This window comes from Scyliorhinus torazame, chromosome 6 (genome assembly GCF_047496885.1).
Source record: "Scyliorhinus torazame isolate Kashiwa2021f chromosome 6, sScyTor2.1, whole genome shotgun sequence".
NCBI lineage: Eukaryota > Metazoa > Chordata > Chondrichthyes > Carcharhiniformes > Scyliorhinidae > Scyliorhinus > Scyliorhinus torazame.
The window spans coordinates 101,375,815-101,398,496 of NC_092712.1; the positions used below are offsets into that span (position 1 = coordinate 101,375,815).

Consider the following 22,682-nt stretch of genomic DNA (forward strand, 5'->3'; position numbering starts at 1 on the left):
TCCCACCATGGCGGATGCCGAATTTGAATTCAATAAAAACCTGTAATTAAAATGACCATAAAGCCATTGTCAATTGTTGTAAAAACCCATCTAGTTCACTAATGTCCTTTAGGGAAGGAAATATGTCCTACATTTGACTCCAGACCAACAGCAATGTGGTTGAATCTCAAATGCCCTTAGGGATGGGCAATAAATGCCAGCGCAGCCAGCAACAACCAAATCCCATGAGTGAATAAAATAAAATAATCCTGGGACAACTAGTGGGCAGTCCAATATTCCCCAATCCAACCCTAAACGGCTTTCCAAGGAAATTCACACATTTAACTGGCTAATAATTTTAATATACTTTACATTCTGTTTTTAAACATTTTTCCTAAAGGTATAAATGGTGTCTTCTGCTGCTTTCTGTAGCCCTAATTCTCATCTGCTGCCCATTATTCTATCTACAACCCCCACTGCCTTGGGAAAGCGGGCAGTATAATCAAAGACCCCTCCCACACGGTTTACTCACTCTTCCACCTTCTTCCATTGGGCAGGAGATACAAAAGTCTGAGAACACGCACAAACAAATTCAAAAACAGCTTCTTTCCCGCTGTTACCAGACTCCCAAACGACCCTCTTATGGATTGACCTGATTAATACTACGCTCCTGTGTGCTTCACCCGATGCCGGTATATATGTATTTACATGGTGTATCTTCTGTTGCCTTATTATGTATTTTCTTTTTACTTTATTTTCATGTACTAATGTTCTGTTTGAGCTGCACGCAGAAAAATACTTTTTGCTGTACCTCGGTATACGTGACAATAAACGAATCCAATTAGAAGCTGGAGTGTTCATGAAGCCAAATAGAATTTATTATTAAAAGAAAAGAGGCTAATCCATTGCCGAGAGAATGTTGGGTGTAGTTGGTACTTACTGGATCATCGTAGCTGTACCTTTGTCCGGTGGGGAATCCTTTGGCCCAGTTAGTATAGTTTACTCCCCTTCCTTCAGTCCAGAGATATTTACTCTCTTTATTAATATCATTCAATCCAATCCAAACATTCACAGGAAAACCATTCAGCCTCATGGTAATAAATGCTGCAGAGGAGGGCAGATGGAAATATTTTGAGAATACGGATGTTCAGCACTATAGCAAACAATAATTTCCCTTAGCCAATCCTTTTAACATACAAAAATAATTCATATAATCCATAGAATCCTATCGAATCCCCACAGTGCCGATGAGGCCATTCGGCCCATCAAGTCTGCACCAACCCTCCGAAAGAGCAACCAACCTAGGCCCATTCCTTGTAACCCAGTTAATCTGCACATCTTTCAACACTCAGGGGCAAGTTAATATGGCCAATCCACCTTACCTCACACCTTTGGACTGTGAGAGGAAACCTACGCAGACACAGGGAGAAAGTGCAAACTTCACACAGACAGTCACCCAAGGCCGGAATTGAACCCGGGTATAGATCACAGTGAGGCAGCAGTGCTGACCACTGTGCCACCTTGCTGCTCATTTACCGAGATGTGACCAAGACTTTTTAAAATGGAATAATGAACTAATTGAAGATTTAGTGTTAGAAATAAAATTATCTCAGGCATTTCTGTGATAATTCTACAAATTTTCAAAACAATGAATGGAGGCCATTTGGTCCATCAGTCCTACACTAGTTCTTTGGAAGAGCAATTTGTATTGGCTCATTTTCCCGCACTTTTTCCATATTCTTTTGCATTTCCTTTTTTTAAGTATTTGGGCGCGATCTACCGTCCGCGTTAAGCCTGAAAGATGGCTTCACCAATAGGTGCAGAGAGATCGCTCTTCCTGATCTATCTGGCTCACCATGCCTCGCGAGATCTAATATGATCTTGCGTGACGTCGTAATCTGAACACGCCCCTTGTGGGCAGGATAAATATTTTGCAAATCTGCACATTCGAGCGAGACAGCAAGTCTCACTTTAATATGCACACACCTGATCTACCACAAATGGAAATCAGCTGGAACAGCACTTGGAATGGTTTCCCAAGAGACCGTAGGCCTCCAGGTGGTTGTCCTCTAGGCATGGTGGCACACTGGCACTGCTGGTGCCACCTGGGCACCTTGGCACTGCCAGCATGGCACTGCCAAGGTGCCCAGGTAGCACTGCCAGCTGGCTAGGGAACTGCCAGGGTGCCAGGCCAGCAGTACCAATGTGCCAGGCTACTATTTCTCCCACGCAGATATCAGGCCAGGGGAAGCCCTGCACGCGTGCCCGACGATCCCCTTATAGGTGAGTTGGGGCTTTGGGGGGGTTCGAGGGTTGGATTGTGTTGGGGGTCCGGAGATCATGATTTTAAATGGCATCCCAATCTCTTCCTGCACTGAGGAGCTCCAGCGAGTGGAGCTTCTAAGTGCGGTGGACAATGGGAAACTGGTGGATGTGGTGTACCTGGATTTTCAGAAGGCAATCAACAAGGTGCCGCACAAAAGGCTTTTGCATAAGATAAGCACGGCGTTACGGGTAATGTATTAGTACGGATAGAGGATTGGTTAACTAACAGAAAGCAAAGAGTGGGGGTAAATGCCTGTTTTTCTAGTTGGCGATCAGTGGCTAGTGATGTGCCTCAGGGATCAGTTTTGGAACCGCAATTGTTTACAATTTACTTAGATGATTTGGAGTTGTGTAATGTGTCAAAGTTCGCAGATAGCACTAAGTTGAGTGGTGGAGTAAAGTGCACAGTGGATACTGAAAATCTGCAGAGGGGTATAGATAGTTTAAGCAAGTAGGCAAGGATCTTGCAGATGGAGTACAATGTTGGTAAATGTGAGGTAATCCATTTTGGTAGGAATACCAAATGGACTATTATTTAAATGGTAAAAAAGATTGCAGCATGCTGCTGTGCAGAAGGACCTGTGTGACCTTGTGCATGAATCACAAAACATTGGTTTGCAAGTGCAGCAAGTAATTAAGGAGGTAAATGGAATTCTGTACTTCATTGCTAGAGGGATGGAGTTTGAAGAATGTTGCAGCTGGACAGGGTGCTGGTGAGGCTACACCTGGAATACTGTGTACAGTTTTGGTCTCCTTACTTGAGAAAGGATGTACTGGCACTGGAGGGGGCGTAGAGGCAATTCACTAGGTTGATTCCGGAGTTGAGGTTTGGCTTATGGGAACTGATGCAGGGAGTCGGAAAGTAGTAAAACGGGGACAGAAACAAAAGGCAGTAAGGGAGAAAGTGTAAGGCAGAGAAGCCATAGTCAAAAATCAATAAGGGATAGATGGCCTGCCGCTAAGGAGAGTGGAAAGAAACCTCTGATATCTGGGGATTCAGATAGCCAGGAGCTGGGGAACCTTACAGAAACTCAATCTGACTCAGCTGGTGGAGCAAATGGAAGAGGATTTCAAAAGGTGGGATATGCTGCCGCTGTCACTGGCGGGCAGAGTGCAGGCGATTAAGATGATGGTCCTCCCGAGGTTTTTATTTGTGTTTCAATGTCTCCCCATTATTGATCACTAAGGCTTTTTTCAAGAAAATAGATAGGAGCATCATGAGCTTCATATGGGCAGGGAAGGCCCCGAGGGTAAGGAGGGAGTTCCTGCAACGTAGCAGGGACAGAGGGGGACTGGCGTTGCCAAACTTGGGCGACTATTACTGGGCCGCCAATGTGGTGATGATCCGCAAGTGGATGATAGAGGGAGAGGGGGCGGCGTGGAAAAGGCTGGAGATGGCGTCCTGTAAAGGAACTAGCTTAAAAGCGCTGGTGAAGGCGCTGCTACCGCTCTCCCCGAGAAGGTTTACCACAAACCCAGTGGTGGCGGCAACATTAAGTATCTGGGGGCAATGGAGGCGACAGAAGGGTGTACTGGGAGCCTCGGTGTGGTCCCCGATCAGGAACAACCATAGGTTTTCCCCAGGAAGGATGGACGGAGGGTTCCAGAGCTGGCACCGGGCAGGAATTAGGAGAATGGGAGACTTATTTATAGATGGGACGTTTGCGAGCTTGGGAGCACTAGAGGGAAAGTATGAGCTGCCTCCGGGGAATATCTTTAGATATATGCAGGTGAGGGCATTCACGAGACAACAGGTGAGGGAATTTCCGCTGCTCTCGACAAGGGGATCCAGGATAGAGTGCTTTCGGGGGTGTGGGTCGGGGAGGGCAAAGTGTCCGAAATATACCGGGAGATGAGAGAAGAGGGGGAGGAGCTGGTAGAAGAGCTGAAAGGAAAATGGGAAGAAGAGCTTGGGGAGGAGATTGAGGAGGGTTTGTGGGCTGATGCCCTAAGTAGGGTAAATTCCTCTTCCTCGTGTGCCAGGCTTAGCCTGATCCAATTTAAGGTGTTACATAGAGTACACATAACGGGAGCTAGGTTGAGCAGGTTCTTCGGAGTGAAGGACAGGTGCGGGAGAAGCCCGGCGAACCACACACATATGTTTTGGTCGTGTCCAGCATTGGAGGAGCACTGGAGGGGAGTGGCAAGAGTGATCTCGAAGGTGGTGAAAGTCCGGGTCACGCCAAGCTGGGGGTTAGCTATATTTGGGGTAGCGGATGAGCCGGGAGTGCAGGAGGCGAAAGAGGCCGATATTGTAGCCTTTGCGTCCCTGGTAGCCCGGCGAAGGATTTTACTCATGTAGAAGGAAGCGAAACCCCCCGGCGTGGAGGCCTGGATAAACGATATGGCAGGGTTCATAAAACTGGAACAGATGAAGTTTGCGCTGAGAGGATCAGCTCAGGGGTTCTCCAGGCGGTGGCAACCGTTCCTCGACTATCGAGCGGAACGTTAGGGGGAAAATAGATAGCCAGCAGCAGCAGCCCAGAAAGAGAGGGGGGGGGGGGGGGGGAAAGGAGGGGGGGGGGGGGGGTAACTTGTTTTTATTCTAGATGGGGTGGAGGGGCGGGGGGGTAGCACTATTTTGTGTTACTTTGTTAGTTCACTACTTTATTTAAACAATGTTATCTATTAGTTATCGTGTTACCGTTTTTGTTGATTTGTAAGGAGGAACATTTGTGTTTGAAAACTTTAATAAAATATATATATTTTTTAAATGTTTTAAAAATCAATAAGGGCCACAGTACAGGGTACAGTGACTGAGGGGAGCTCAGTGAATAGGACCAGTAATACTAAAAGGAATAAAACGGGAAGTAAAAACATAAATGGAAAGCGACGCAGCAGGTTGTTACATGATGATATGGGTTCAACGACAAGGAATATAAGGAGAAAAGTTAAAAGGAAAAATAACTTAGGAGAGGTTACTGATAGAGGTGTTAAGATTCAAAACAGAGGTATACAAGCCAAAATAAGGGTACTTTACCTGAATGCCCATAGTATTCGGAATAAGGTAAATGAGTTGATGGCGCAAATCATTGTGAATAACTATAATTTAGTGGTTAAAGGATGGTCACGACTGGGAGTTAAACATACAAGAGTATCAAACTATTCGGAAAGACAGAGTGGATGGTCAGGGAGGTGGTGTAGCTCTGTTATTTAAGGATGACATCCAGGCAGCAGTGATGGATGACAGCGGTGTTATGGAGGATAAGGTTGAATCCATTTGGGTGGAAATTAGGAATAGTAATGCGAATAAGTCACTGATAGGAGTAGTCTATAGGCCACCAAATAGTAACATGGTGGGGCAGGCAATAAACAAAGAAATAACTGATGCAAGTAGAAATGGTACAGCAGTTATCATGGGGGATTTTAATCTCCATGTCGATTGGTTTAACCAGGTCAGTCAAGGCAGCCTTGAGGAGGGGTTTATAGAATGTAGCCACAATAGTTTTGCTAGAACAGGATGTAATGGAACCTACGAGGAACAAGCGGTCCTAGATCTGGTCTTGTGTGATGAGACCGGATTGATGAATGATCTCATAGTTAGGCATCCTCTCGGAAGGAGCAATCACAATATGGTGGAATTTAAAATACAGATTGAGGGTGAGAAGCTAAAATCAAACATTAGTGTTTTGTGCTTAAACAAAGAAGATTACAATGGGATGAGAGAAGCACTAGCTAAGGTAGGCTGGGAGCAAAGACTTTATGGTGAAACAGTTGAGGAACAGTAGAGAACCTTTCGAGCAATTTTTCACAGTGCTCAGCAAAAGTTTATACCAACAAAAAGGAAGGACGGTATAAAGAGGGAAATTCGATCGTGGCTATCTAAGGAAATAAGGAAGAGTATCAAATTGAAGGAAAAAACATACAAAGTGGCAACGATTAGTGGGAGACCAGAAGATTGGGAAATCTTTAGGGGGCAACAGAAAGCTGCTAAATATGCTATGAAGAAGAGTAAGATAGATTATGAGAGTAAACTTGCTCAGAATATAAAAACAGATAGTAAAAGTTTCTACAAATATATGAAACAAAAAGAGTGGCAAAGGTAAATATTGGTCCTTTCGAGGATGAGAAGGGAGATTTAATAATGGGAGATGAGGAAATGGCTGAGGAACTCAACAGGTTTTTTGGGTCGGTCTTCACAGTGAAAGACACAAATAACATGCCAGTGACTGATGGGAATGAGGCTATGACAGGTAAGGACCTTGAGACTATTGTTATCACTAAGGAGATAGTGATGGGCAAGCTAATGGGGCTAAAGGTAGGCAAGTCTCCTGGCCCTGATGGAATGCATCCCACAGTACCAAAAGCAATGGCTAGGGAAATTGCAAATGCACTAGTGATAATTTACCAAAGTTCTCTAGACTCTGGGGTGGTCCCGGCAGATTGGAAATTAGCAAATATGACACCACTGTTGAAAAAAGGAGATAGGCAGAAAGCAAGTAATTATAGGCCAGTGAGCTTAACTTCGGTAGTAGGGAAGATGCTGGAATCTATCATCAAGGAAGAAATAGCGAGGCATCTGGATGGAAACTGTCCCATTGGACAGACGCAGCATGGGTTCATAAAGGGCAGGTAGTGCCTAACTAATTTAGTGGAATTTTTTGAAGACATTACCAGTGTGGTAGACAATGGGGAGCCAATGGATGTGGTATATCTGGATCTCCAAAAAGTTTTTGACAAGGTGCCACACAATAGGTTGCTGCATAAGATAAAGGTGCATGGCATTAAGGGTAAAGTAGTAGCATGGATAGAGGATTGGTTAATAATAGAAAGCAAAGAGTGGGGATTAATGGGTGTTTCTCTGGTTGGCGATCAGTAGCTCGTGGTGTCCTTCAGGGATCAGTGTTGGGCCCACAATTGTTCACAATTTACGTAGATGATTTGGAGTTGGGGACCAAGTGCAATGTGTTCAAGTTTGCAGACGACACTAAGATGAGTGGTAAATGCAAAAAGTGCAGAGGATACTGGAAGTCTGCGGAGGGATTTGGATAGGTTAAGTGAATGGGTTAGGGTCTGGCAGATGGAATACAATGTTGACAAATGTGAGATTATTCATTTTGGTAGGAATAACAGCAAAAGGGATTATTATTTAAATGATAAAATACTGCTCCCCAGACCTGGAATACCTGACCGTGAAGTGCCGCCCATATTATCTTCCACGTGAGTTCACTTCAGCCATCCTCATGGTGGTCTACATCCCACCCCAGGCAGAAGTGAGGAAGGCGCTGGACGAACTATACACAGTAATAAACAACTACGAAACAGAACACCCGGAGGCCTTGTTCATCGTGGCCGGAGACTTCAACAAGGTCAACCTCAAGCGTGTACTGCCAAAATTCAACCAGCACATCTCCTGTCCCACCAGAGGCGACAACACTCTTGACGATTGCTACTCAAAAATCAAGGGCGCTTATCGTTCCATCCCCCGACCGCACTTTGGGAAATCAGACCATAAGACGATGCTCCTTCTCCCGGCATACAAGCAGAAACTCAAGCGGGAGAATCCAGCTAAGAAGGTTGTGCAGTGCTGGTCCGAGGAGGCAGAAGAGCTCTTACGTGACTGCTTAGAGACAGTGGACTGGTCCATATTTAACAACTCAGCGACCAACCTAAATGAGTATGCCACCACCGTCACAGACTTCATCAGCAAATGTGTGGACGACTGCGTGCCAAAGAAAGCAGTACGTACGTTCCCCAACCGGAAACCATGGCTCAATCGCGAGATTGACTCCCTACTGAAGGACAGATCTGAGGTGTTCAAGGCAGACGACCCTGACCTGTACAAGAAATCCAGGTACGACCTCCGCAAAGCCATCAGAGATGTCAAGAGAGAATATCAAACCAAGCTAGAGTCACAGACAGACTCTCGGCGGTTGTGGCAAGGACTAAACAACATAACGGGCTACAAAGCGAAGCCGAACAGTATCTCTGGCAGCAGCGCACCCCTCCCCGATGAACTCAATGCATTCTATGCTCGGTTCGCGCAGGTAACCAACAATCCGCTGTCGAGTGCCCCAGCAGCCCATAGTTCACCCATACCCACCATCACAGCTTCCAAAGTCAGATTGGCCTTCCTGAAAGTGAACCCACGGAAGGCGACAGGCCCGGTCGGGATCCCTGGTCGTGCACTCAGAGCCTGCGCGGACCAGCTGGCAGAGGTATTCGCGGACATCTTTAACCTGTCCCTACTCCACTCCGAGGTCCCCACCTGCTTCAAGAAGACCACCATGATACCGGACCAAAGAAGAACCAGGCAACGTGCCTCAATGACTACCGACCAGTGGCCCTGACTCCAGTCGTAATGAAGTGCTTCGAGAGGTTGATCATGAAGCGCATCACCTCCATACTCCCAGAACGCCTTGATCCACTGCAATTCGCATACCGCTGCAACCGGTCCACATCAGATACCATTTCCCTGGCCCTACACTCATCCCTAGAGCATCTCGAAAACAAGGACTCCTCCATCAGACTCCTATTTATTGACTACAGCTCCGCCTTCAACACCATAATCCCAGCCAAGCTCATATCAAAGCTCCAAAACCTAGGACTTGGCTCCCCACTCTACAACTGGATCCTCGATTTTCTGACCAACAGACCACAATCAGTAAGAATGAACAACAACACCTCCTCCACAATAGTCCTCAACACCGGCGCCCCGCAAGGCTGCGTACTTAGCCCCCTACTCTACTCCCTGTACACACACGACTGCCTGGCAAAACTTGGTTCCAACTCCATCTACAAGTTTGCTGACGATACGACCATAGTGGGCCGGATCTCGAATAACAACGAGTCCGAATACAGGAGGGAGATAGAGATTCTAGTGGAGTGGTGTAGCGACAACAATCTCTCCCTCAATGCCAGCAAAACTAAAGAGCTGGTAATTGACTTCAGGAAGCAAAGTACTGTACACACCCCTGTCAGCATCAACGGGGCCGAGGTGGAGATGGTTAGCAGTTTCAAATTCCTAGGGGTGTACATCTCCAAAAATCTGTCCTGGCCCACCCACGTCGACGCTACCACCAAGAAAGCACAACAGCGCCTGTACTTCCTCAGGAAACTAAGGAAGTTTGGCATGTCCACATTAACCCTCACCAACTTTTACAGATGCACCATAGAAAGCATCCTATCAGGCTGCAACACAGCCTGGTATGGCAACTGCTCGGCCCAGGACCGTAAGAAACTTCAGAGAGTCGTGAACACCGCCCAGTCCATCACACGAACCTGCCTCCCATCCATTGACTCCATCTACACCTCCCGCTGCCTGGGGAAAGCGGGCAGCATAATCAAAGATCCCTCCCACCTGGCTTGCTCACTCTTCCAACTTCTTCCATTGGGCAGGAGATACAGAAGTCTGAGAACACGCACGAACAGACTCAAAAACAGCTTCTTCCCCACTGTCACCAGACTCCTAAATGACTCTCTTATGGACTGACCTCATTAACACTACACCCTGTATGCTTCATCCGATGCCAGTGCTTATGAAGTTACATTGTATATGTTGTGTTGCCCTATTATGTATTTTCTTTTATTCCCTTTTCTTCTCATGTACTTAATGATCTGTTGAGCTGCTCGCAGAAAAATACTTTTCACTGTACCTCGGTACACGTGACAATAAACAAATCCAATCCAATCTAATCCAATCCAATTAAAACATGCTGCTGTGCAGAGGGACCTGGGTGTGCTAGTGCATAAGTCACAAAAAGTTGGTTTGCAGGTTCAACAGGTGATTAAAAAGGCGAATGGAGTTTTGTCCTTCATTGCTAGAGGGATGGAGTTTAAGACTAGGGAGTTTATGCTGCAACTGTATAAAGTGTTAGTGAGGCCACACCTGGAGTATTGTGTTTAGTTTTGGTCTCCTTACCTGAGAAAGGACGTACTTGTGCTGGAGGGTGTGCAGAGGAGATTCACTAGGTTAATCCCAGAGCTGAGGGGGTTGGATTATGAGGAGAGGTTGAGTAGACTGGGACTGTACTCGTTGGAACTTAGAAGGATGCGGGGGGCATCTTATAGAAAGCTATAAAATTATGAAGGGAATAGATAGGATAGATGAGGGCAGGTTATTTTCACTGGCGGGTGAAAGCAGAACTAGGGGGCATAGCCTCAAAATAAGGGGAAGTAGATTTAGGACTGAGTTTAGGAGGAACTTCTTCACCCAAAAGGGTTGTGAATCTATGGAATTCCCTGCCCAGTGAAGCAGTTGAGGCTCCTTCATTAAATGTTTTCAAGATAAAGAAGATTGTTTTTTGGAGAATAAAGGAATAAAGGGTTATGGTGTTCGGGCCGGGAAGTGGAGCTGAGTCCACAAAAGATCAGCCATGGTCTCATTGAATGGCGGAGCAGGCTCAAAGGGCCAGCTGGCCTACTCCTGCTCCTAGTACAAAAGTATGAAGGGAATAGTTAAGCTAGAAGCAGGGAGGTTGTTTCTACTAGAACTGGGGGGCATAGCCTCAAAATAAGGGGGGGGGGGGGAGAATATTTAGTACTGAATTGAGGAGGAACATCTTCACCCAAAAGGTTGTAAATCTGTGGAATTCCCTGCCCAATGAAGCAATTGAATGATTTTAAGGCAAATATAGATAGATTTTTCAACAGTAAAGGAGTTAAGGGTTATGGTGAGCGGGTGGGTAAGTGGAGCTGAGTCCACAAAAACATCAGCCATGATCTTACTGAATGGCGGAGCAGGCTTGAGGGGACAGATGGCCTACTCCTGCTCCTAGTTCTTATGTTGTTTTGATACTAAAGGAAATGGGAGTGAAAATACGGGAAGGTTTGCCATAATTTATAATCTTCCCCAGGGAACTGCCGGAGGATTGTAGAGTGGCAAATCTGGTGCTATTATTTCAGAAAGAATGTGACATACGCCTAACAACTGTTCCTCAGGAATTCCTTAGGATCATGTCCTGGACCGAATCATCTTCAGCTGTTTCATCAATAACCTATTCGCCATCGCAACGTCAGAAGTTGGAATGCTCGCAGATGATAGTGATGTTCAGCACCATTCTCGACTCCTTAGATACTGAATCAGTTCATGTCCAAATGCAGCAAGACCTGCACAATATTCAGGCTTGAGCTGCTGCTTAATAATATTTTAAGCAGCAAGTAACATATGCACCACGCAAGTGCCTGACAGTGACCATCTCCAAAAGGAGAGCATCTAAACGTCTCGCCTTGAAAGTCAATGGTATTACTGTTGCTGAATCTACCATTATCAATATCAATGGCCAGAAACACTCACGACTTTCAACACCACCGAGGACAAAATGGCCCACTTGATTCACTCTATCCACCATCTTCAACATTCTGAGAAAGGGGCAGAAGTTTCACCTTAGATCAATTAGACCTGCTCCTGAAGTTAAGTTGTTGAAGGGCAGGTGTCCAGGATTGTTGCAGGCCCTTCCCCACTTCTAGTTTTAGCCAGGGGACAGGGGTAGTGTCAGGGCAACAGTGCACTGTAAAATCCTACCCTGTGACTCTAATTGTGTACCTTGTTCTTTTGCATTTTGTATTGATGCAAGGTTTCCTCCTTTGTTTATACAACGATCTCTTGCAGTTTTCCAGATCAATTGCTGTGCTTCCTCTTCACCATAGAACATGAAACACTAAGAAAGAATGTTGAAATATGCCAAATTATCAATCTGTATAACACAAAAGTAATATTTGTAGAAATGTTCAGCCACACCATATAGGAAGATAATCATACTGAAGCTCTGCACTGCTGTCAGCAGCTCATTGTTGTGGTTTCTGACAAGCCCTGGTCTCATTAAAGGGCTTAAACTAGCATTTAATTTTACAGTAAAAATCTAGAGCCAGTGCCATATAGTTAATTGTAACTGAATCTAATAACAATTTAAGTATTTAATTTGAATTAATTAACTAGTGCATAAATGTCACTCAGCAGGGTGCAGTGCTCTAACTGTGAGATGTGGGAGATCCTTGACGCTTCCAGCTTTCCGGTTGACAACGTCTGCAGGAAGTGTAACCAATAGCAGCTCCTCCCAGACCACGTGGTTCGGTTGGAGCAGCAGTTGGATGCACGTAGGAGCATGCAGATGGCAGAAAGCGTCATAGACAGGAGTTATAGAGACGTGGTCACACCCAAGGTGCAGACAGACAGATGGTTTACCGCTAGAAATGGCAGAATGTCAGTGAAGGAATCCCCTGTGGTTGGCCCCCTCTCTAACAGGTATACCTTTATGGATACTATTGGGGGGGATAAGCTATCAGGGGAAAACAACAGCAGCGAGAACAGTGGCACCACAACTGGATCTGTTGCTCAGCAGGGGAGAGCAAAGTGCAGGAGAGCGATAGTTACAGGGGACTCTATAGTGAGGGGCACAGAGAGGCACTTCTGTGAATGTGAAAGAGACTCCAGGTGCCTCCCTGGTGCCAGGGTCAAGGATGTCTCTGAACGAACATAGGACATCCTGAAGGGGGAGGGTAAACAACCAGAGGTCGTAGTACACATAGGTACTAATGACCTAGGCAGGAAAAGTGATGAGATCCTGCAGAAGGCGTTCAGGGAGTTAGGCAGCAAGCTAAAACGCTGGACCTCTAGGGTTGTAATCTCAGGATTACACCTTGTGCCACGTGCCAGTAAGTAGAAATAGGAGGACAGTGCAGCTAAATACGTGGCTAAACCGGTGGTGTAAGAGGGAGGGTTTCAGATTTCTGCACAATTGGGATCTCTTCCAGGGCAGGTGGGACCTGTACAAGAAGGACAGGTTGCATCTAAACTCGAGGCACCAATATCCTGGCTGGGACGTTTGCTAGAGAAACTCAGGAGGATTTAAACTAATGGGGGGAGGTGGGGGGGGGGGGGGGGGGCGGAGGGGGGTGGTGAGAACCAGAGCGTTAGCTTAGAAAGCATCATAACTGAAGGGGAAATAGAGAACAAAAATAAAAGAACAACATCCGACTCAGGCAGAGCAAAAAAGCCGACAAGTGTGAGAAGGAAGGTGGTCAATGCAGCACTGAGGGTGTTGTACCTTAATGCGCGCAGTACACGGAACAAGGTAAATGAGCTTGTTGCGCACATTGGAATTGGACGGTACAATGTTGTGGGCATCACAGAGACGTGGCTGCAAGGGAATTAGGGCTGGGATCTATGTATACAAGGATATGTGTCCTCCCAAAAGTCAGGCAGATGGGCAAAGGGGGCAGGGTTGCATTGTTCGTAAGGAATGAAGTTAAATCGATCGCAAGGAGTGATAGAGAATCAGAAGGCATATAATCTTTGTAGGTAGAGTTGAGGAATCGCAAAGGTAAAAGGACCCTGATGGGAGTTACGTGCAGGCCCCCGAGCAGTAGTCAGGATGTGGAGCAGAAAATAAATCAGGAGATAGAGAAAGCATGTAAAAAAGGCAATATCACAATAATCATGGGGACTTCAATATGCAAGTGGACTGGGAAAATCAGGTTGGTAGTGGATCTCAAGAAAAGGAATTTGCGGAATGTCTAAGAGATGTTTTTTTAGAGCAGCTTGTGACAGAGCCTTCTAGGATACAATTCTGGATTTGGTGATGTGTAATGAGGCAGACCTGATTAGGGACTTAAGGTGAAGGAACCCTCAGGGAGCACTGACCACAACATGGCAGAATTTACCCTGCAGTTTGAGAGGGAGAAGCTGGAATCAGATGTAACGGTCTTACAATTAAATAAGGGTAATACAAAGACATGAGAGAGGAGCTGGCCAGAGTTGATTGGAAAAGGAGCCGAGCAGGGAAGACAGTGGAACAGCAATGGCAGGGGTTTTGGGGGGTTATTCGGGAGGCACAACAAAAATTCATCCAAAGGAGAAGGAATCCTGCTAAGGGGAGGACGAGGCATCCATGGTTGACGAGGGAAGTCAAAGACAGCATTAAAAAAAAAAGCATACAAAGTGGCAAAGATTAGTGGGAAGCCAGAGGATTGAGAATCCTTTAAATGCAAGCAGAGGACAACTAAAAAAGCAATAAGGGGAGAGGAGGAATGTCAGCTAGCTAGTGACATAAAAGCAGATAGAAATAGTTTTTTTCAATATATAAAAGGTGAGAGAGGCAAAAATAAACATTTGACCACTGGAAAACGTGCCTGGAGAAGTAATAATAGGAAACAAAGAAATGGCAGATGAACTTAATAGTTACTTTGCATCAGTCTTCACGGTGGAAGACACCAGTGGGACGCCAGAACTCCAGGAGAATCAGGAGGCAGAGGTGAGTGCAGTGGCCATCACTAAGGAGAAGGTTCTGGGGAAACTGAAAGGCCTGGAGATGGATAGGTCACCTGGACCGGATGGACTACACCATAGGATTCTAAAAGAGATAGCTGAGGAGATTGTGGAGGCATTGGTGATGATCTTTCAGGAATCACTGGAGGCAGGAAGGGTCCCAGAGGACTGGAAAGTGGCTAATGTATCACCACTGTTTCAGAAGGGAGGGAGGCAGAAGAAGGGAAATTATAGGCTGGTTAGCCGGACTTCGGTCATTGGTAAGATTTTAGAGTCCATTATTAAAGATGATATTGCGGAGTACTTGGAAGTGCACGGTAAAATAGGACTGAGTCAGCACGGCTTTGTCAAAGGGAGATCGTGTCTGGCAAATCTGTTAGAGTTCTTTGAGGAGGTAACAAGTTAGATAAAATAAAAACCAGTGGACGTGTTTTATTTAGAAGGCCTTTGACAAGGTGCCACATAGGTAACTGTTAAATGAGTTAAGATCCCATGGTGTTTAAGATAGGATCCTGGCATGGATAGAGGATTGGCTGACTGGCAGAAGGCAGAGAGTGGGGATAAAGGGGTATTTTTCAGGATGGCAGTAGGTGACTAGTGGTGTGCCTCAGGAGTCTGTGTTGGGACCACAACCTTTCACAATATACATTGATGATTTGGAAGAAGGAACTGAAGGCACTGTTGCTAAGTTTGCAGAGGATACAAAGATCTGTCGAGGGACAGGTAGCATTGAGGAAGCAAGGGGGTTGCAGAATGATTTGGATAGGCTAGGAGAGTGGACCATGAAGTGGGCAGCACGGTAGCAAAAGTAGATAGCACTGTGGCTTCACAGCGTCGGGGTCCCAGGTTCGATTCCCCGTTGGGTCACTGTCTGTGCGGAGTCTGCACGTTCTCCCAGTGTCTGCGTGGGTTTCCTCCGGGTGCTCCAGTTTCCTCCCACAGTCCAAAGACGTGCAGGTTAGGTGGAATGGCCATGATAAATTTCCCTTAGTATCCAAAAAAAGGTTAGGAGGGCTTATTGGGTTACGGGGATAGGGTGGAAATGAGGGCTTAAGTGAGACTCGATGGGCTGAATGGCCTCCTTCTGCACTATGTTCTAAAGTGGCAGTGGAAAAGTGAGAGATATGTACTTTGGAAGGAGGAATGGAGGCATAGACTATTTTATAAATGGGAAAATGCTTAGAAATCAAAAGCATAAAAAGACTTGGGAGTCCTTGTTCATGATTTTCTTAAGGTTAACGTGCAGGTTCCGTTGACAGTTAGGAAGGCAAATGTAATGTGAGCATTCATATCCAGAGGGCTAGAATACAAGACCAGGGTTGTACTTCTAAGGCTGTATAAGACTCTGGTCAGACCCATTTGGAGTATTGTGAGCAGTTTTGGGCCCCATATCTAAGGAAGGATGAACTGGCCTTGGAAAAGGTCCAGAGGAGGTTCACAAGAATGAACCCTGGAATGAAGAGCTTGTCGTATGACTCAGGGTCTGTACTCGTTGGAATTTATAAGGATGAAGGGGGGATATTATTGAAACTTACAGGATACTGCGAGGCCTGGGTAGATGTGAAGAGGATGTTTCCACTTGGAGGAAGAACTAGAACCAGAGAACACAATCTCAGACTAAAGGGATGATCCTTTAAAACAGAAATGAGGATGAATTTCTTCAACCAGAGGGTGGTGAATCTGTGGAACTCTTTGCCGCAGAAGGCCATGGAGACCAAATCACTGAGTGTCTTTAAGACAGAGATAGGTTCTTGATTAATAAGGGGATCAGGGGTTATAGGGAGAAGGCAGGAGACTGGCGATGAGAAAAATGTCAGCCATGATTCAATGGCGGAGCAGACTCGATGGGCCGAATGGCCTAATTCTGCTCCTATGTTTTATGGTCTTATGGTGAGATTCGGAGAGTTGGAAAGCAATTGAGGAGAATTTAGAACCCAAATATGAAGTGATGTCAAGCTTGCGTTTTCTTCAAAAAGGGTGGATTGAAGGAGAAGGGAAGAATGTGAAAGTAATTTTGAGATCCCAGAAAGATGTATTCAAGTCACAATGACTCCTGTTTTCAACATAGGGCAATGCAGCAAGGCATTGGAATGTATAGGATAGTATATTTAGAGGTTTTGAGAAATAAGAGAGAAAAGTTCAGAGAAACGCTGGTTATAGTGGCATTTATGAAACGGGAGGCTAAGTATGTTTCAACAGAGAAAGTAAAGGGGTAGTTAATGATAATTACGAGCTTGGTCATCCTATCAAACACAGCCACTCCAAATATTTAGTTATTGAATGGACTTGTGTTTGTAGAGAATTGAGAGTTTTTTGAAGGGCAAAGAATATGGATGACGTCATTTTTGTTATTCAATTAACAACATGAGAACATATTTTTTCACAAAGATAGAAGCATGCACCCTGAAGATGTTCTATTGGGAAAATTGATTGCATATAAAAGATCAGAAGATTGAGTCAAGAAATTGACTAGCCTAACTTATTCTCACATACATTCATGGATTCTTCCCTACTTTCACTTTTCTTCAATATTGCAATTGATCTGTGCAATTTAATTTTTATATTGCCATAATAAAAAAATTGTACAGGTACAGTGCCTCAGAACTGGTAGCCTCAGCACCAGTCAGGATCTTGCCGGATTTCAGGTCGGGTGAATTGGACCGTGGGCAGTTTAGGTCAAGCTGGGTTGGTGGGGTCAAGGGTCATTTGGAGAATAGCCTGACGCACAAAGTGGTGAAGCGGACAACTAATCTGGAGTCACATCACGCCACTGTAGCACCTAGTTTAATTGTCCATTTTAAAAATTTTACTCAATGAAAATTGATGCATAACACCTGACTAAAAATATCTGGTTTTCAGATAATTCCCACTTTTGGACAGCCAGGATTGAGACACTGTACCTATACTTTGGCTGGGATTGAAAGTCTCCTATCTGTTAACACACAGGATTATAGAATTCCTGCAGTTCAGAAGGAGGCCATTCAGCACATAGACCCTGCACCGACCCTCCGAAAAGACACCCCATCCAGGCCCACTTCTCCACCTGGTCCCCATAACCCCACCTAACCTGAACATCCCTGGACTCCAAGGTGACATTTGTTTCAGCATGGCCAATCCACCTAACCTGCATATCTTTGGACTGTGGGAGGAAACCAGAGCACCCGGAGGAAACCCACGCACACACAGGGAGGATGTGCAGACTCCGCACAGTCACCCAAGGCTGGAATTGAACCCGGGGTCTCTAGCGCCGTGATGCACCGGTGTTAACCACTGCCACCATGCCATCCCCCACTGTGCCACCATGCCGTCTTTATGCCTTATGATGTGAGAGCAACTTAAGAAGACCCCTTCACAACACATCAGCTTCATACCAGCTGTATTCTCAACTGCAATCCAACTTTAGGTGAAAGTAACTTAATTTCAAAAGCTTTCATTTTGAATCTTTGCTAATAATCCTTTTTAACCAACGGTTGGATTTCATGTAAATATGCATGGATTAAGCTTTGCTTTTCCTGATGATCTGGAATAGTCAGTAGAAGGCAGCCACAGAATTACACTGATAAAAAAAAATATTGATTGAACTATTTAACTTGTTTTAAAATTTTATTTTTGGCGTGCTGTGTTACTATTAAAGTTATAAACTAAGGTCATTGGAGTAACTGTATTCCTCCAGATTTTGTGCTTGTTTCAGCATTTCACCATGGTAGGCAAAATACCAGACTGGCCCAGCAAGATTGGAATTTCTCTAGAACCACCAACAGCTTCAGGGTTTACAAGATAATACTTAAAGTGCAATTTCATTGTTATTGCCTTCGAATTTCCAGTATAAATGCCACGACAATGAAAACACAATGCAAATACATCTCCGAACTGTGATCAAGAGCATTGTTGCATTATTATTCGAGAGAATCTCTCAGGTTCCATGACACATAAGCAGCTTTTGCCTCTCCTACAAACTGGAGGGTAACTTATCCTGTCAAAATATCGAGGCAAAAGATAGGTCTAGATAAACTCAGGGTTTGCATAAAGAACCTTCGTTCTGTACACTGATTTATCCGTTGCCACCGTATCATTTTTCTGTGAATGGCAGATTAGACAAAACCACTCATCAACACATTCCAGAATTCTTAGAAAATGAAAAAAACCAAAGGTACACTTCAGACCAAAGTAAACTTTCATCAACAAATTTACATGTGAGATTTAATTTAGTAACATTCCTGAACTGGCATAGTAAAGTGAAGTATGATAATATCAGAGAATCATAGAAAAGTTACATCACAGAAGGATGCTGTTCAGCCCATCTTGTCCATACATCCCAAGGACACCCTTTCTAATTAGGCCACACCTGGAGTATAGTGTTCAATTCTGGTCGCCACAATACCAGAAAGATGTGGAGGCTTTAGAGAGGGTGCAGAAGAGATTTACCAGAATGTTGTATGGAGGGCATTAGCTATGAGGAGAGGTTAAATAAACTCGGTTTGTTCTCACTGGAACGACGGAGGTTGAGGGGCGACCTAATAGAGGTCCACAAAACTATGAGGGGCATAGACAGAGTGGATGGTCAGAGACTTTTTCCCAGGGTGGAGGGGTCAATTACTAAGGGGCATAGGTTTAAGGTGCGAGGGGCAAGGTTTAGAGGAGATGTACGAGGCAAGTTTTTTACACAGAGGGTAGTGGGTGCCTGGAACTTGCTACCGAAGGAGGTGGTGGAAGCAGGGACGATAGTGATGTTTAAGGAGCATCTTGACAAATACATGAATAGGATGGGAATAGAGGGTTACGGACCCCGGAAGTGTAGAAGATTTTAGTTTAGACGGGCAGCATGGTATGCGCAGGCTTGGAGGGCCGAAGGGCCTGTTCCTGTGCTGTACTTTTCTTTGTTCTTTGTTCTAATCCCACCTCCCTGCACCCGGTCCATACCCCTGTAGCTTCCAGCACTTAAAGTGCAGATCCAAGTACTTTTTAAAAGAGTTCAGTGTCTCTGCCTCCACCACCAACTCGGGGAGTGAATTCCAGACACCCACTACCCTCTGTGCAAAAAACGTTCTTCCTCATGTCCCCTCTACACCTCCTGCCACTTATCTTGAATCTATGTCCCCTGGTTCTAGAATTCTCCACCAAGAGAAACAATTTTATCCTGTCCATTCTATCTCTTCCACTCAAAAATGTTGTGCACCTCAACAAAGTCACCCCTCAGCCTTCTTTTTCCAAGGAAAATAATCCCAACCTCTCCAATCTCTCCTCGCAGCCACACTTTTCTTGTAAATCTCTTCAACACTACCTTCAGAGGAATTATGTCCTTCCTGTATATATATTTAAGGGCAGCACGGTAGCACAAGTGGATAGTGTTTGTTATGTTTCCTTTGTAACTTAAGCGGCTTCCTTGTATTGCATTTGTCAAAGGAAGGTCGAGACGTGTAATTAACTTCAACTCATTTATTTACACTATGTACACTTTTATAACTTGAGTTTGACACTACTGCTAATCCTATTGTAGCTACCTAAACTGACTAACCAGCTGCTGTCTTCCACATGGTGGGTGTGATAATGAATCAACCCTGTGCCTCTCCTCACTGACTGTCTCCACTGGCCAAAAGTGTGATCATGTGTGTCGTGTCCTTTATGTATGGGTTGGTGTAATGCCCCCCTGTGGTCGTGTCACCTCCTTGTGTATCGTGAATGTCCATTGGTCGCCTCCTATCTAACTGATCTATTGGTCGAGTGTGTGTGTGTGATGTTTCTGGTGCTCCCTCTAGTGTCTGTCTAGCTTACATGTATTTACAGTGATGCACACCACCACATACTCCCCTTTTTATATGTTCATATTTTCTGTACACTTTAAGAAAAACTGAACAAAGAACAGGTAGCGAAGGTAAGGTATATACAAGTCATGGGAACGGTGATTAAACAATAAGTCCAAATCATTCATGTGAGTCCATAAACCATCAATCATCATGGTCAAATGTCTCTCTTGGTTATGAACGCCATCAACAGGAGCCAAGAAGTGGTTGAATCACTGCGCTGTCCGCTTTGGAGTCTTTTTCTTTTAATGTTTGTGGTGGTGCTGTCGGATGGCATCTTGTAGCTGATAGGTCGTTGGCATTGAAGAGGTACCATCAACAGTAACATTCGAGGTCATGGATGTGCCAGATGTTGAAGTCAGATGAGACTGTGCATACTGGTTCTGGCCACATGCTGTGCTGGAAGGGTGATTCTGCTGAGAAGCGTTGAAGCATGTCGATTTGGAGACCGAATTGCTGCTCGCATCAATGTCTGGTGATGGTGTGAAACTAGAACCTTGCATCTGATAGGAATATGCTGTCTGGCCAGGATGTGGTGCAGCAAATCCTGGGCAGTAACTAAGGCATCCAGTCTGTAGTGCAGATTGCGCTGGCGGTAGTCCTCCTTCGGTCTTGATTCCATTAGTGGGCAATCCGCAGTGCTGGCCTGTTTGAGAATATGCGGCATAGACTGCTGGCTGCTGCATGCCTGAATACTGGGTTTGTCCAGCATGAGCTGTCATTGGCCGCACTGTCGGTGTGGAACAAATGTGTGGACATAGCTGTGGTGAAAATTGGTGTATTCCTCTTGGACTGTAGCTGCTGCTTGTTATTGCTGACCCCGTGTGATTGTCACGTGATCCATCTCCTGTCGTTGTGACATCTGCTGTCACCCTGAGCATGCCATCACTGAGGTTGCGACACTGCCTGTCTGGAGTAAAGTCTGGCTTACGTGAATCAGAGTCGGCGTTTGGTTGCTCCCCATCTGGAGGCTGGTCTTTTTTTTGTTGATGCTCCCCGTCCGGAATCTTAGCAGGTTCACTGGAGTCAGCTGAGATTTCTTGAAGCTGCACGTCTGGAGTCGGAACATGCAGGAATGCATTGACTAGTGGAGAGGTTCGAGCAATTGAGGGTGGAAGTAGTGTGGTGTCACCGGAGTCACCAGTGGTCTCACCGTGATCGTCGAGTGCCTCTGTACGCACTAGCTGAGGTCTGTCACTTTGCACCTTTTGCATGGGAAGTGGGATGCTGTCGTCACTCGCTTCACATACCGTGGGTAGATCCTCAGTAGCTGCTTGCTGTTCACTAGGGTTGGGTAAATTGTCAGAGTCTTCATCTGGTGGTGCAAACAATGTGGGTGGACTGTCATTGACTTGCCGTTGTCCTTCATTTGGGCTTTTCCTCTTTGGAATTTTAAATCTTCCCCCAGACATTACAGAGCCTTGTTCATTTCCCTCAATTTCTCCCATATGGAGGGCATCAAATGTTAGATCCAATGTTTCTTTCGTCATTGTACTAGTTTCCAAAGAACAGTCCGTTTCAATTTTCTTCTCAGTTACTTCATATGCATCCTTTTCTGATGTACGTGCCTTCATAGTCTCTGGCTCTGATTTTGCTGGGACTGGCACAGTCACAGTCTCTCTTTTACTGTTCTCAATTTCCCACATTCTACTCCCCAGACATAAATGCTTAATCTCTGGAGTTAATGTGGTACAATGGATAATCGGGTCGACCTTATCTGCATCTTCACCATCACTGGAAAGCACAATTGGTTCACTTGAAACTGCTGCGGGTTTTAAGTGCTTTATCTGGCTACTCGATGTCGGTGTCCTCAGGATTCTTGCTCCAATGTTCTGCTTATTTATCAGTGGAATGTGCAGAGGTTCAATGCGATTAATATTCCCATCAGGGGTTGAAGAGTCATTACTGACTAACTGCTGGTCTCTGTAGTTGGGACTTTGCGGTTTTGTGTTGAAGGGAGACAGTTGTCCCTGCTGTAGATATGATTCAGGTTGTGTTATTTCCATTAAATGTGGATCAATGTCTAGTCCATTTTTTCGATCCGTACTAAAGCAATGGCAATTTTCAGTCTGCTCCTTGCAAGTTAGACATACAAGCAATTTCTTTAGCATGTCCTCAGCATCCTTCTGTGACTGTGCAGCATTATTAATATCTCTTCGGCTAGAATGATTCTGAAGGTCAGCGCATAATCCCTTTTTCTTCGGGCTTGGAAGAGGCGATTCCTTTGGCTTGTCTTCATTTGGGCTTGAACAGTCATCAGCGCTGTGCCCTTCATTGTAGCATGATAGACCGTCATGGTCGTCCTGCTGTGCAGTGGAGCATGGTAGACTGTTATAGCCTTCTTGCTGTTTACGTGAGCATGGCAGACTTGC

The 22,682-nt window shown here is 45.3% G+C and overlaps 1 protein-coding gene across 1 annotated transcript in view; it reads right to left on the reverse strand.

Moving 5' to 3' along the window:
* Positions 1 to 22,682, reverse strand: part of mrc1a (mannose receptor, C type 1a) — a 245,320-nt gene that overhangs the window by 58,452 nt on the left and 164,186 nt on the right. The window contains exons 21-22 of the mRNA XM_072508574.1: positions 11,789 to 11,903; positions 921 to 1,083 (exon numbers count right to left, since the gene is read on the reverse strand). Of these exons, the coding sequence (XP_072364675.1) occupies positions 921 to 1,083; positions 11,789 to 11,903 (278 nt within the window). The remainder of the gene's footprint in view (positions 1 to 920; positions 1,084 to 11,788; positions 11,904 to 22,682) is intronic.